Below are 13,782 nucleotides of genomic sequence, written 5' to 3' on the forward strand. Positions count from 1 at the left end.
CCTGCCTCAGCCTCCCCAGTAGCTGGGATTACAGGTCTGTGCCACCACACCTGGCCAATTTTTTTGTAGAGACAGGCTTTCGCCACGTTGGCCAGACTGGTCTCAAACTCCTCACCTCAGGTGATCCGCCTGCCTCATTCTCCCAAAGTGCTGGGATTTCAGGCTTGAGCCACTGCACCCGGCCAGATTTTTTTTTTTTTAACCATTAAAAGAACACTTAAGAGTTGTGGATTTTATTGTTTTTAAATTACACCTCAAATTTTTTTTTTTTTTTAAGATGGAGTCTCTCTGTTGCCCAGACTGGAGTGTAGTGGCACTATCTTGGCTCACTACAGCCTTCACCTCCCAAGTCCAAGTGATTCTCGTGCCTCAGCTTTCCCAGTAGCTGGGACTACAGGTGCATGCCACCAGGCCTGGCTAATTTCTATATTTTTTGGTAAAGATGGAGGTTTCACCATGTTAGCCAGACTGGTGTTGAACTCCTGACCTTGTCAAGTGATCCACCCGCCTCAGCCTCCCAAAGTGCTGGGATTACAAGTGCGAGCCAACATGCCCAGCCCAAAAAATAATTTTTTAAATAATTTTTATACCATAGTTGTCTATAAAGCTTTCAATAGTAAGTTACTTCTTGTGGTGAAATCAGCCATTCTAAAGGCAAACTAGAATATGTACTACTATAGAATTTGACTTTTTAGATAGTGAGCATGGTATTTGTCTTCTAGAGCTTATCTCTAGATAAGCTGGCTTCCATTCTTCTTCCTGGTCCCTGTTTTAATTCAGTTTTCTGCCTTTTCTTGTATTTATTCTCATAGCTTTATCAGTTTACTGTAGCCTGCCCCATTAACAAAATCTCTAGTATAGTCTTTTGTTCTGAATTATATTTCTGTTTTATCTTGTTTTTGAATCTTTGTTTTGATTGCGCTACTAGTACTTGAGATAAACTTATTTAAAATTAAATTGACAGCTTTCTCCTAACACCACCGCGTCTCTCTTTCTGTCATATAGGTACTGCCTCTTCCTCTCTTCTTGCCCTACTTCCTATTTAGTTTTCAAGTCCTGTTGCTTTTTCTTTTTTCTCTTTTTGCCAGTATATCCTTATGCAAAAGTTTCAATATATAGGAAAATGAAAAGAATTTTACAGTAACATACATATGCCCACCACTAGAATATTACATTTAACATTTTACTACATTTGCTTTTTCACATAATTATTCATTCTTTATCTGTGTCTTTTCTTCTATATCTTCCTTTCCATTTTTTTCAATCACTACACACTTGGATTATTCTTAGTCTTTCTTCCTCTGGTTTTTTTCTCTCTCTTTAATATATCTTTTATGCCTGTGGTTTCCAAAATGATGGTACTCAAATTATCTACTAGTACCCAGTAGAAAATATTAGAACTTCTTTTTCATCATGTCGTTACTAAAGAAACGAAACTAAGCTTCACTACTATTTTACATACAGATTGGTAATAGCATTCTTACTGACTCCATATGTCAAGATTATCACAGACCCTAGCCAGAAGGCCTTGAGGGAGGAATGGGTGTGACACCTTCCCTCTTTTTTTAAGGACACTGTGAAATTTTATGGGGCCCCTTGTGCCCAGTTAAGTAGATTTATAGACTAGATAAATAGTTTTTAAACTAACCTCACATAAAATGATAATGTCACTTTAAAATATTTCTGCAAAAATACTACTGATTGAAGATAATACAAATATGCAAACCCAGACTAATAGTAAGAAAATGATAGAGCTGATGCTGTTTGTGTACCATATATGACCATATATGAGCTTTTTTCAACTTCAAGGTAAAGTCATAAGTATTTATTTAATCACTTCCTTTAAAAACATCTATTTTTGCATATGCTTTATTATATACATATTAGAAGAGGGGCAGGTGCCAGATTTTTTAATAAAAAGGCTACATGATCAAAAAACCTTGGAGTTAATATGTAAACCAAGTTAATATTTCCAAAGCTAATTTTCTAACTATCTCTCCCTTGCCTTCATATACTCAATTCTTCTTCCAGGAACCAGTCTTGTTTCCTGTGTCTACCTGGCTCATACCTATTATTCTTCTAAGCTCCAATCTAAAGTGTAATTTCTTTGTAGCCCTTTCTGTCATTCTATTGCAAGTCGGAAGCAGATGTTCTCTCCTCTGTGCTCAGTAGTACCATATGATATGTCTCTCTTGTCACACTTATATTGCATTGTAACTAGCTACCACACTCAGAGCAATGATTTTTGACACATTCATCTATATATCCTTTTAGTAGAGACTTGAATGTTTGAAAAGAGGGAAAGAGGGAAGAAAGGGAGGGAGGGAAGAAGGGAAAAGGGAAAGAAAGGGAAAAAAGAAAAGAGCTACTCTATCCTCTAGATTATTTTGGTCACCCTTTTGAAAATACTTTTTAATCTCTATAAGGCTCTGAGTGGCCAATAAATAATAAGCATTCTTCATTCACTAGTTTGTAGTCAACAGATAAATAAGACACCAGAGACAGACAGATGAAGTCAGAATGCCAGTGGATGAATGTTAGCCCTACATGTATATGGCCTTGCTGTTATTTCACCCTTGCAGGAGGGAGACATAAACACTTAGTCTTTGGCCTCTGTGTTCAGCTACAAGCCTCCTCACAACAGGCAGACATGGCAGAGAACACACCAGAATACACCTCTGCAGGCAGGCTGTTAACCAAAACAGTGAGAGACTCAAGATTCCCTGAGCCAAGCATATTGAGTTCATTGTGTGAAACTCCCTAGTCGGATAAGACATTCTTTTTTCCTTTAGGAAGAAAGTGAGGGGGCTCAGATAAACTGGAAACGTTCCTCCCATTCTTTATTCTCTAAGGAATTTGAAGAATTGGATGAACATTTCCCCCTAATGCTCTTTATATTAAAGCTGAATATGTCTTGGTTGGCCCAGGACTAACCCAGCTTATTCCTCTTGCTCCAGCTAATTATGAATAGTATCCCTTTTTATTCTCAAAAGTGGACAATACATTTTATGATTATTCTAAGTATATTTTTTCTTACAATAGAATGATCAAAATTGCATTCAGTATTCTAGGAATGTTTGAAATTAATAAGGGCTACTCTCCCATCTACATAACCAAGTACACCTCTTTAACATTGCATATACTTCAGGGGGTGGGGGGGAGCCTAAAGTGTAGAAAATTGAGTCTCTTTGTTTTGTGCTCAGCCATCCTTTACCATTTTCTCTCTATACTTTGTTTTCCCCACTCAACAGGGGGAAAATAGCCCCACAGAAGACTACTTTTAGGATAAACTATATCTGATTCACATGAGTAGTCTCTGCAGTGCTTTGTACAAAGTAGATGCTGAAAAGAATAATATTTTAAATGTAGGTTTTATATATTAGGATATTGTTTATATTCTGCTGAACATTTGAGATCTTCTAAAAAGACCTTACAGTTTTTAAAACATGTCCTTTTCTTCCCAGTCTTCTGATATTCTGAACCCAGCTGTGTATTCAGATACAGTATAAGGACACAGCTTGAACAGCTTGGTTTAATTGATGTACATTTTGTCTTCTATTCAAATAAAGTAATTAGTGTTTTGGTTAGGTAGTTGTCTTGAAATATAACATTAGGAATCCATTTTACTCTCAACCCATCCCATTTCTCTTATGATGAAAGAAAGATTAAATTTTTGCTAAATGCAGCTTACAAATGTGTTAAATGTTGATATTTCATAGCTTATAGAATGATAAAAGAAAATTATCAACTGAATAGTGCTCCACCATGAGAAAACAATTGTAACTCTTACATTTAAACAAGAAAAATCCTATTTTGGGAAGAGGAAAGAAGGATAAATTCATGAGATTTAGAACCAACCAGCTGCTTGATATGCCCAAAATAGTTTTATCTTTTGAAACAGCTTTTGGGGGGAATACCTTGGCTTCATACACAGGAAAATATGGTTAGGTTAGGTCTTTCCTATATCAAAAATAACCAAACACATTTTCCCTTGGACTAGCCCTCCCCTTAGTTTTTATACTATCTTTTTCACAAGCAAGTTTTTGTTTTGTCATCTATTCTTAAGGACTCTACCTTGTATTTTTCTCTTCAGTTACTACAGTTATTCTGACTTTTGTCCCCTACCTTTTCAGGGTTACCAGTAACCTCCTGCTCTTATAGACTATTTTTTTAGCCTTTACAAAGCATTTTTTAATGCTGACCATGCCCCTCCTCTTCTGTCTTCTTTTACACCATTCCCCCTGATGATTCTTACTTTCTCTATCTGCTCCTTAAAATGCCAGTGCGCTTAAAATTCTGTTCTTCACCTTTTTCTGCTGTTTATCTAGGTAATCATGTCCACTGTCATAGCTTTAACTACAATGTCTCTTAAATCTTTATCTTCTTATATTTTTCTTTTGAGTACCAGGTTCATATGGCCAAGAGCTTGTTATATATCTCTACCAGGATGTTCTACAGATCACTCAAATGTAACACCTTCCTTTCCTGCCTTCAACAGATGATGTGTCATCCTCCCAGCTGCTGGAATCAGAAATTGATTGTCATCCTCGCCTTTTGTTCACTCTCCTCTTTGTTGCAGTTAACTACCAAGTTCCATCAATTCTAACCTTTAAAAAACTGCCATTTCTTGAGTATCCATTGGTGGTAGGCACATTGCTAGACAATTTTTATATATCATCTGTTTCTTAAATTCCTCTAAATCCATATTAATTCCTAATTTCTATTCTCACAGCCATTTTTATACTTTTTCTTTTTTGAGACAGAGTCTCACTCTATTGCCCAGGCTGGAATGCAGTGATGCAGTCTCAGCTCACTGCAACCTCCACCTCCTAGGTTCAAGCGATTCTCTTGCCTCAGCCTCCTGAGCAGCTGAGATTACAGGCACCTGCCACCATGACCAGCTAATTTTTATATTTTTTATAGAGATGGGAGTTTCACCATGTTGCTCAGGCTGGTCTCGAACTCCTGACCTCAAATGATCCCCCCACCTCAGCCTCCCAAAGTGCTGGGATTACAGGCATGAGCTACTGCGCCCAGCCCATTTTCATAATTATTCAATAAATATTTGCTAATGTATCACTTTTAGGCCACAAGATCCAGAAACCTGGGAATCATCTTTGCCTCTTTTCTTCCTTCTCTTCCTTAAACCTCATGGCAGTCATTAAATTCTATTCCTTTAACTTCTTTGTCTTATTATTCATTCCACTATCACTGCCTTAGTTCCAGTCTTCATAAGTTCTTATGTAATCTGTTAGTGTTTATCTTAATTGTCTGCCTTTATTCTCACTGGACACCATCTATTTCATCTTGTATTACTGCTTCCTAATAATATTTTTCAAATATAAATTAAATAATGTCACAGTTCTCCATCATCATCAAAATAAAGATCAAACTTCCCAACACAGCACTCTAAAAGTGTTGTAATTTGGTGCTGGTTCATAAAATTCATTTTTCTTTGCATACAACTTTCATTCTAGTTTACCAAATTATTTGTAATTATGGAAAATACCAAGAATTCTTAATACCTTAATGCCCTTTGATCTAACTGGAATCATCTCCCTCTCCCTAATCCTAACTTATCTTTTTTTTTTTTTTCTTGAGACTTGCTATGTCTCCAGGCTGGAGTACAGTGGCATGATCTCAGCTCACTGCAACCTTCATCTCCTGGGTTCAAGCGATTCTCCTGCCTCAGCCTCCTAAGTATCTGGGACTACAAGTGTGTGTTAACACGCCCAGCTAATTTTTGTATTTTTAGTAGAGACAGGGTTTCACCATGTTGGCCCAGATGATCTTGATCCTTTGACCTGTGATCCTCCTGCCTCAGCCTCCCAAAGTGCTGGGATTACAAGCGTGAGCCACTGAGCCTGGCCAGCTTATCTGCTTAAACATCACCTTTCAGAAGGCTTTCCTGATAGCTGTTTTACCAAGCAATTGGTGTCATTCCTCTGCATTCCCCAAAAAAGATTATGTTTATCTTCATCTTATCATTTATCTCTTTTGTCTGTCTGTCTAGACTGTGAACTCCTTGAGGTCAAGAACTGTGTTATCTTTCTAATTTTTATTTCTGCATTAGGATGAAGGGGAGAGGAGGATGAGAAGGGAGGAAGGAAAAATGAAAGAAAATTAATAAATGAATTGATCCACTAGATAGTGTATCAAATTGCTAAATATTTTAGTTTTGATTTTTATTACCTTCATTTTAAATGGGCAAATAATAACCACTTCTTTATCTGTGTTAATTTACCCTGCATGCAAAAAAACAAAAAACTTTCTAATGGTATCAGTGGTAAAGGTTTACAATTAATAAAGTAATCCAGAAAATAAATGGCCATATTTGTTTTCTCTCCTAAAGAAAGGACTGTATTTAATCTGTTAGTTGCTAGTTACTTGGAGTGCTAACTAAAATACTAAATCAACTTTCGAGTTAACATTAAAATATATTTATGTTGATCTTTTATCCTTATTAACTATTAATATATCAATTTTAGTGAATTTTTCAGATATCAAATGGACTATTTCAACTAGTTCTATAGTCCTTAAATTCTCCAAACTTCTTTAAAGACAAAACATAAATCTAATTGTGGTACATTTGTAGAATTCATCCTTCCTCAGCTCCATTCATTTCCCATGCTATTTCAAGAACATTTCTGTTAAAGAAAAAAATATTTTTCATGGAAGATCTAAAACTGTTACAGTGCATTTTTACAGATATATCCCAAAAAATACTCTTATCTATGCAACAGTTGTTTGGCGATAAAATATTGTACCTGTTTGATAGATTTGCTTTATAGCTAAGGAGGATCAAAGTGAACTAAAGTACATCTCAGTTCTTTTTAATGTTTTGTTCTGTTCTCACATATTTCAACTATTTGAATAGTTCATCTGTTCTCATCTTTTCTACCTCAGGCATTTCAACCAGGTCCCTCAAAGGAAAAACACAAAAACTCATCAAACTTTGAAACCACCAATCAATATATATGCAGAAAAGTATGATGCAGAAAAGGGTAGGGGTAATTCAGAGCTTTTCACCAGGAGGCTAGTCATCTGTTCTTTTCTTGTATTATGAATGCAGAATAATGATTTTTATTAGAGTAAAACAATATAGCTTGTCAAGTTTATTATAATGGAATTTTTACTTACAAAGTTGATATGTCATAACTGAGGCTAAATGATATAAAACTAATAAGTCTTGTGATGCTTTCTAAACCTGTTTGCTGTCCAGCGTACTTTGTGTGTATGTGTGCATTTCAGCATAGTAAAAGTATTCTTAAGAGAAATTGAAAATAAAAGTATGGGACATCATAGTGTACAACTGTGGACTTTTTTTTAACATTCTTTTTTGCTCAACTGCTACATAAAATGGTTAGGACTAGAACCACCTGCTAGGAACATTCCTCCCGACTTAATCCATGTTTTACTAGTAAGATGGTTCCAGAGACCTTAACTTTACAAGACAAAGTGGGAGAAAAGATTCACATTCACATTGAAAAGCTCACGTCAGTTCACATTGAAAAGGCTAGGGATGTTTTTTTAACTTTCAGAAATTCAACTACCTTCAGTATTTCTGGTTATGTTTTCTTGGTTTACTTCTTTACAAGAATAAGTAATATTTAAGAATGCTATTTAAGATATTTATTTATCATTCACAAATACAGATTACACAAAGCACTGTGGTAGTTAGTGTTCCTTCAGATACTCAGATCCTGTTCACCAAGAGAAAGCAGGTACTGTACTTTTGTAGGTTTTAAGCAAATCTAGATTGCGCACTTGAAATGTCAAAATTCCAAGGCTAGCTTTCCTTTCAGGAGAAGTGGGTCAGAACATAACATCAAAAATGACTGTGTCTAGGCCGGGCATGGTTGCGCATGCCTGAAATCCCAGCACTTTGGGAGGCTGAGGCAGGCGGGTCACAAGATCAAGAGATCGAGACCATCCTGGCCAACATGGTGAAACCCTGTCTCTACTGAAAATGCAAAAAGTAGCTGGACGTGGTGGCACTCACTTGTAGTCCCAGCTACTTGGGAGGGTGAGGCAGGAGACTCGATTGAACCCAGGTGGCGGAGGTTGCAGTGAACAGAGATGCACCACTGCACTCTAGCCTGGCAACAGCAAGACTCGTTAAAAATAAATAAATAAATAAACTATGTATAGTAAAAAAATTTAACAGGCACTTGCTTCTTGTATTGGACTGTGTCTCATGTCAGCATGATCAAAGTTTTTAAATGAAAGAAATATAGAGTGATTTTTATTAGCATTTTTATGGCTGTGGTTCATATAAACACCTTTTTGTTTAATGCCGTCTTCTGTTCTGGGCATCTGATTGCTTGCTGAAATTTTCACTGGCTGGTGAAGAAGCCACTCAGACTTAAATTGTGTTTGTTTCTTGAAAGTGAGTCCTCAGCTTTCTGACTCCCAAATATTAATATAATGAAATGATACATTCACTCATTGGTGAATTCTTTTCTGTCAGTTTTGAATCTGGCAATTTACTCAATTTTCTTTATTTACAGAGCTTCCTTATGGCTGGGAGAAAATAGAGGACCCTCAGTATGGGACATACTATGTTGAGTAAGTTTGTTACCTCAGTTAATATTCTCCCAAATGTTTTCCTCTCAGCCTGCAGCTTTAGGGAATACTAGATACAGCACCCTATGCTTCTGTCATCCAGCTGTTGAGGTTTTCAACTAGGGGAGTGAAAAGGTAGGGTCAGTGAGCATTCACTTCATTGACCTTGGGCTTCCCAGAAGTTGGCTTTGAATTTCTAAATATAGAGAATAAGGGGGAAGTTGCCTAGAGGATTAATAGCTGGAGATGCTATTGTTACCACTACAGCCTCTAAAGAGAAAGTCATTTGATAGAAAACTGAAATGAGGGCAGTGGACAAGATGAATTATCAAGGTCATTTGCAACACCACCACTGTATGCTTCTGAAAGCAGTAGAAGAACATTAGGGTATTATAATTATCCAGAGTTTTGAAGTATACAGCTAAAGATGTGCTCTCTTTTAAGGAGTTATTCAAGGAAAACTTAATATTCGATTTAGGGATAAAAGTTGCTTCTTAGGCAGCTGTTATGGTTAAATTTAAACTTAAATCTATATTGGAGAGAAGTGCCAGACACCTGGCTGTGTTAGCCAGAGAAATTAAGCTAATGTCAATGTCTAATTTTTCCTTCTCTTTTCTTTAACTAATTGCTACGTTGTTATGACCATGAGACTACTTTCTTTCCAGATGCTAAACATTGAATTTGACCTTAAGTGTCTAGCACCAGGCAAATAATTGTATCAGAAGCACTACTATTTACCTGGAGACTAGGAGTCTAAACCTGCTGCATAGGTAGCAAAGACAAAATATTATTACTACCTAAAAAAGTAACAAACACAAAAATCTTTAATTTTATGATTGTGTCTTAATGTTTCAACACTTATAGGCATAAACTGATGCCATGTCCTGAGAATTATCCCTAACATAAGCTCTCTGATTCGTGTTGGAACTGTAGTCTTTATTCTTTTGTGCAGATTGTTACTTGAGTCGCTGTGGTTAGAGGGATTTTTGGAATGACTTCTTAAAATTAAATATGTCTCCTAAAGAAATGACTCAGTTAGATTGACACTTAAGTATATCAAAATTTCATTATCTTGGTTCCTTTGAAAGCTATGCTAATTTTGTTTCCATTGTGTTGTTTAATATCTTACTGATACTGTGATGTAAAAAGTATACAGCAGCTCCCTTATGTTTTTTTTCTAAGTCATATTTTGTGAAAGGAAGAAACAACCATTTTCATGTCAAAGGAGTATTTGGGGGCCAACAGAAAAGGTTTTACAGGACTTTTTTCTTCCCCTCAAAGTTTAGTCTATTTAAATTGGACTCTAATCAACTATTACTTCGATTGACACTGCTGAACCTTTCTGAGATAATGATTTTCATTCTCTTTATTATCCATTCCAAGTGAATTTGAATACATGGTCAAAAGGTGAAAGTCATTTTCTGGTTATAAAACCTTGAGCTGAATGATCTGGTCCCCATTATGCAAGGATATAATGTTGAAGCAACTTTAGGCAAATCCTGAAGTGTCTTGCTCCTAGTTGTCAGGGAGGTACATGAAATAGCCTGAATTAGAAGCAACAGCAGCAGCGACATGATTTTGGATGATTATTCCCAGAATAAGCTCATTTTATAGGAGGGTTTTGTATTAGATTAAGAAGGAGCAGACTGTACTCAAGATGCACATTAGCATGGAGTCTGCTGAGCAATGGAATGTGGCTTGATTCCCAGATTAGTTAGGTTTTGAATCTCAACCATAGTAATCTGTAGTGAGTTTACTGATGGAGATAAAAAGCTGTTACTTGAATGGCTACTCTTTGGCTCTCTTATTTTGTCAAACCAGATGGCACAATGATTGCTCTTGGCAGGAGACTTACTGTAGTAACACCAACTGCAATGGTAGTTTTTCTTTGTATTTATTTTAGAGGATGGGATTCTGAAATGGATGAATTTTTTTTTTTAAATAAAATTGTTCCAAAAATGTAATATGCTTATAATATGCATAAATATAAATATAAATAGGCTATAATAAACATAAATATGCATAGGCTATAAATATGCTCATATATTTAGAAATGCTGTCTTGATTGTATTACGTTACATGTCTTTTTAAAATTAACATATAATAGACATTTGAGGGTGCATAGGGATGTTTCAGTACATATAATATATAGCAATTACATCAGGGTAATAAGCATTAAGTGCCTTGATGCACCTAGGTGACAAAGTCAAAATATACACTTGCTTTCACAACTAAAACTCTTTTTTTTTTTTTTTAGATGGAATTTGCTCTTGTCACCCAGGCTAGAGTTCAGCAGCACGATACTGGCTCACTGCAACCTCTGCCTCCCAGGTTCAAGCGATTCTCATACCTCCCGGCATGCCTCCGGGAGTAGCTGGGATTACAGGCATGCACCACCACACTCCTCTAATTTTGTATATTTAGTACAGATGGGGTTTCATCATGTTGGCCAGACTGTTCTTGAACTCCTGACCTCAAGTTATCCACCCGCCTCAGCCTCCCAAAGTGTTGGGATCACAGGTGTAAGCCACCACGCCCAGCCATCTAAAACTCTTTATGAAAGAATATTTTGTTGGGATAAATTTTTACAGATATTAGATATAAAATTTTAATACAGATAATGTGCCAAATTAAGTATTATATTATTTAATTATTCTTGTTTGCTATCTTTATTTCTTTCTGTTAATCTATAATGTTCTCCTCTCTTATTTTCCATAGCTAGTTATATGGAAAACAAAATTTGTTATATCTTAATAATGGTGTGGGTATAAGTAACTAAATGAAAAGGACACTATTCTCACTTTTTAATTTTTATTTATTTATTTTTTTTTTCGGGTGGCATTTTAGTCTAGATAGTCTAAGATAATGAAAGCACTAACTTCCTTCACTAAATCTTACATTCCTCTGTCAAATTTTCAGGAAAAGGATTACTCATTTGCATACTTGTATTCTCTTCTTCCACACATTACAAAGAGTATAAATACAAATTACTACTGGCCGGGCACAGTGGCTCATGCCTGTAATCCCTGCACTTTGGGAGGCCGAGGCGGGTGGATCACGAGGTCAGGAGATCAAAACCATCCTGGTCAACATGGTGAAACCCCGTCTCTACTAAAAATACAAAAAATTAGCTGGGCATGGTGGCACGTGCCTGTAATCCCAGCTACTCGGGAGGCTGAGGCAGGAGAATTGCCTGAACCCAGGAGGCGGAGGTTGCAGTGAGCCGAGATGGCGCCATTGCACTCCAGCCTGGGTAACAAGAGCGAAACTCCATCTCAAAAAAAAAAAAAAATACAAATGACTACTTTTCATATTCTAATGCTTGGGTGGCAAAGTGAGTCATTCTAGCCAATGGCATTAAAGTGAAAGTGAGCCAAGGTTCTTTCTAAACAGGTTTATCATTTTCTGAGTGTCAATTTTTAGTTGTTTTTCAAAAGAATATGTAAAATATCAGTACCTATATAAAATTTTAAGTAGTTCCTAAGATTTTTATTTTTACAGAGTTAAAGAGTTAACTCTGGACAGTGTTATCCTCCTCCTGTTATGAAATAGAAGCATACCTGAGTGTTAGTGAAATCAGAACCCAAAGAATGTCCATATTTAGAGCTCTTAAACTATTTAGTAAGTAACCACATCTGTTGTGGAACTAGTATGCACCAGTAGCCTAAATGACATGGAGAAAGCTAACGTTCCTTTTTTTGAAGGTGGTATTTTAAGTTTTTAAATTTTTATTTTAGTCCCTGCTGCCCATTTCTCCATCACCACCCTTAATGTTCACAAATGGCAAAGCTCCAGTTGGGGCAACATAGTAAGACCCCATCTCTACAAAAAAATTTTTTTTAATTAGCTGGGCATGGTGGCACACACCTGTGGTCGCAGCTACTCAGGAGTCTAAGGTGGGAATATCGCTTGAGACTGAGAGGTCGAGGCTGCAGTAAGCTGTGATGGGACCATTGCATTCCAGTCTGGGTGACCGAACAAGAGCCTGTCTCAAATAAATAAATAAATAATAAATTTTCAACTTGTGTAACTATTTATATGTAGCTTTTGTAATATTCAGCCTACCTAAAGACAATCATATGAAATTCTCATGATTTGTTAATTAATTCTTGGTGTTCACTCATGTCACTTCTTATTAAAGTGGATTTTACTAGAAACTGTAGCATAAGCTGAAATATATTTGTACTATGGAAATGCTAGAATATGATTTTCATTGCTTCTGAATTAGACCTACTCATGGTCCTAAACATCTTTTTTTACAGCAGTCTCTTTCTTAACCAACTTCCACTTAACTGGCTTGCCAGAAGAGCAGTGCTCTATTTCTTTTGTAAAACATGCTGTTGCCCATAGCGTGTTGAATAGTTTTGGCTAACCTCCTAGCTGTTGATCTCTCCAGGCTTTCTGCTTTCTCTCACAGAGTTATATGCATTCCAAGAGTCATTAGTGAATGTTCCCAAATCGTAAATGCCAGTTGAACCTATGTTATAATTATTCAGTTAATTATATTTATGAAGAAATTCAAGTGTGAAATAGTTATTCTATAATATAATTGATAAAAGCCAGTCATTTTCTTAGTTGCTGCTGAATGGATATAAGTGAGTCAGTGGAAAAGTAATAATAATATAATTTTAAAAGGATTCTGTACACAAATTTCTTTGAAAGTATCTTTACAGCTTGCTTCATTTTGGTGAAACTCAAATTAAAACCCTTCTATCATTATCTGCCTTTTTCTAAAAAAATTAAATTACCAAGAACCAGTACTTCTGATTACATCAGATAAGAGAGTGTCTACTATAGTTTTGAAAACCATTATTGGCTATATTGTGTAGGTTTATGAGAAGCTATAATAAATATATTATCAAAAGCTTTATAGCTTGATGTCTTCTGCAGGACTTTATTTAGCTGACAGAAAGTCCCTCTGCTATCGTCTGTCAGTTCCTCCATGTTCCATAGCCTAAAGAGACATATTTGTCCCCTAATCTGTGGTGATGGAATGGTATGATAGACTATTAAAGAATATGTTACTGTTTTATTTTAAACTGAAATGTGTATTTTTTTACATTCTACAGTCACCTTAACCAGAAAACCCAGTTTGAAAATCCAGTGGAAGAAGCCAAAAGGAAAAAGCAGTTAGGACAGGCTGAAATTGGGTCTTCAAAACCAGGTAAACATTATTCTCAATCTTTCCTTCTAAGAATAACTTGTGAAATTCGTATG

At 36.0% G+C, this 13,782-nt stretch overlaps 1 protein-coding gene across 3 annotated transcripts in view; it reads left to right on the plus strand.

Annotated features, from left to right (window-relative positions):
• The window catches only part of MAGI3 (membrane associated guanylate kinase, WW and PDZ domain containing 3), a 310,874-nt gene that overhangs the window by 212,921 nt on the left and 84,171 nt on the right, over positions 1-13,782 (plus strand). For all 3 annotated transcript variants that reach the window (XM_017975031.4, XM_009001917.4, XM_002751252.6), the window contains exons 7-8: positions 8,511-8,568; positions 13,635-13,729. In XM_017975031.4, coding sequence (XP_017830520.1) covers positions 8,511-8,568; positions 13,635-13,729 — 153 coding nt within the window. The remainder of the gene's footprint in view (positions 1-8,510; positions 8,569-13,634; positions 13,730-13,782) is intronic.

The sequence above is a fragment of the Callithrix jacchus genome, chromosome 7, assembly GCF_049354715.1.
Source record: "Callithrix jacchus isolate 240 chromosome 7, calJac240_pri, whole genome shotgun sequence".
NCBI lineage: Eukaryota > Metazoa > Chordata > Mammalia > Primates > Cebidae > Callithrix > Callithrix jacchus.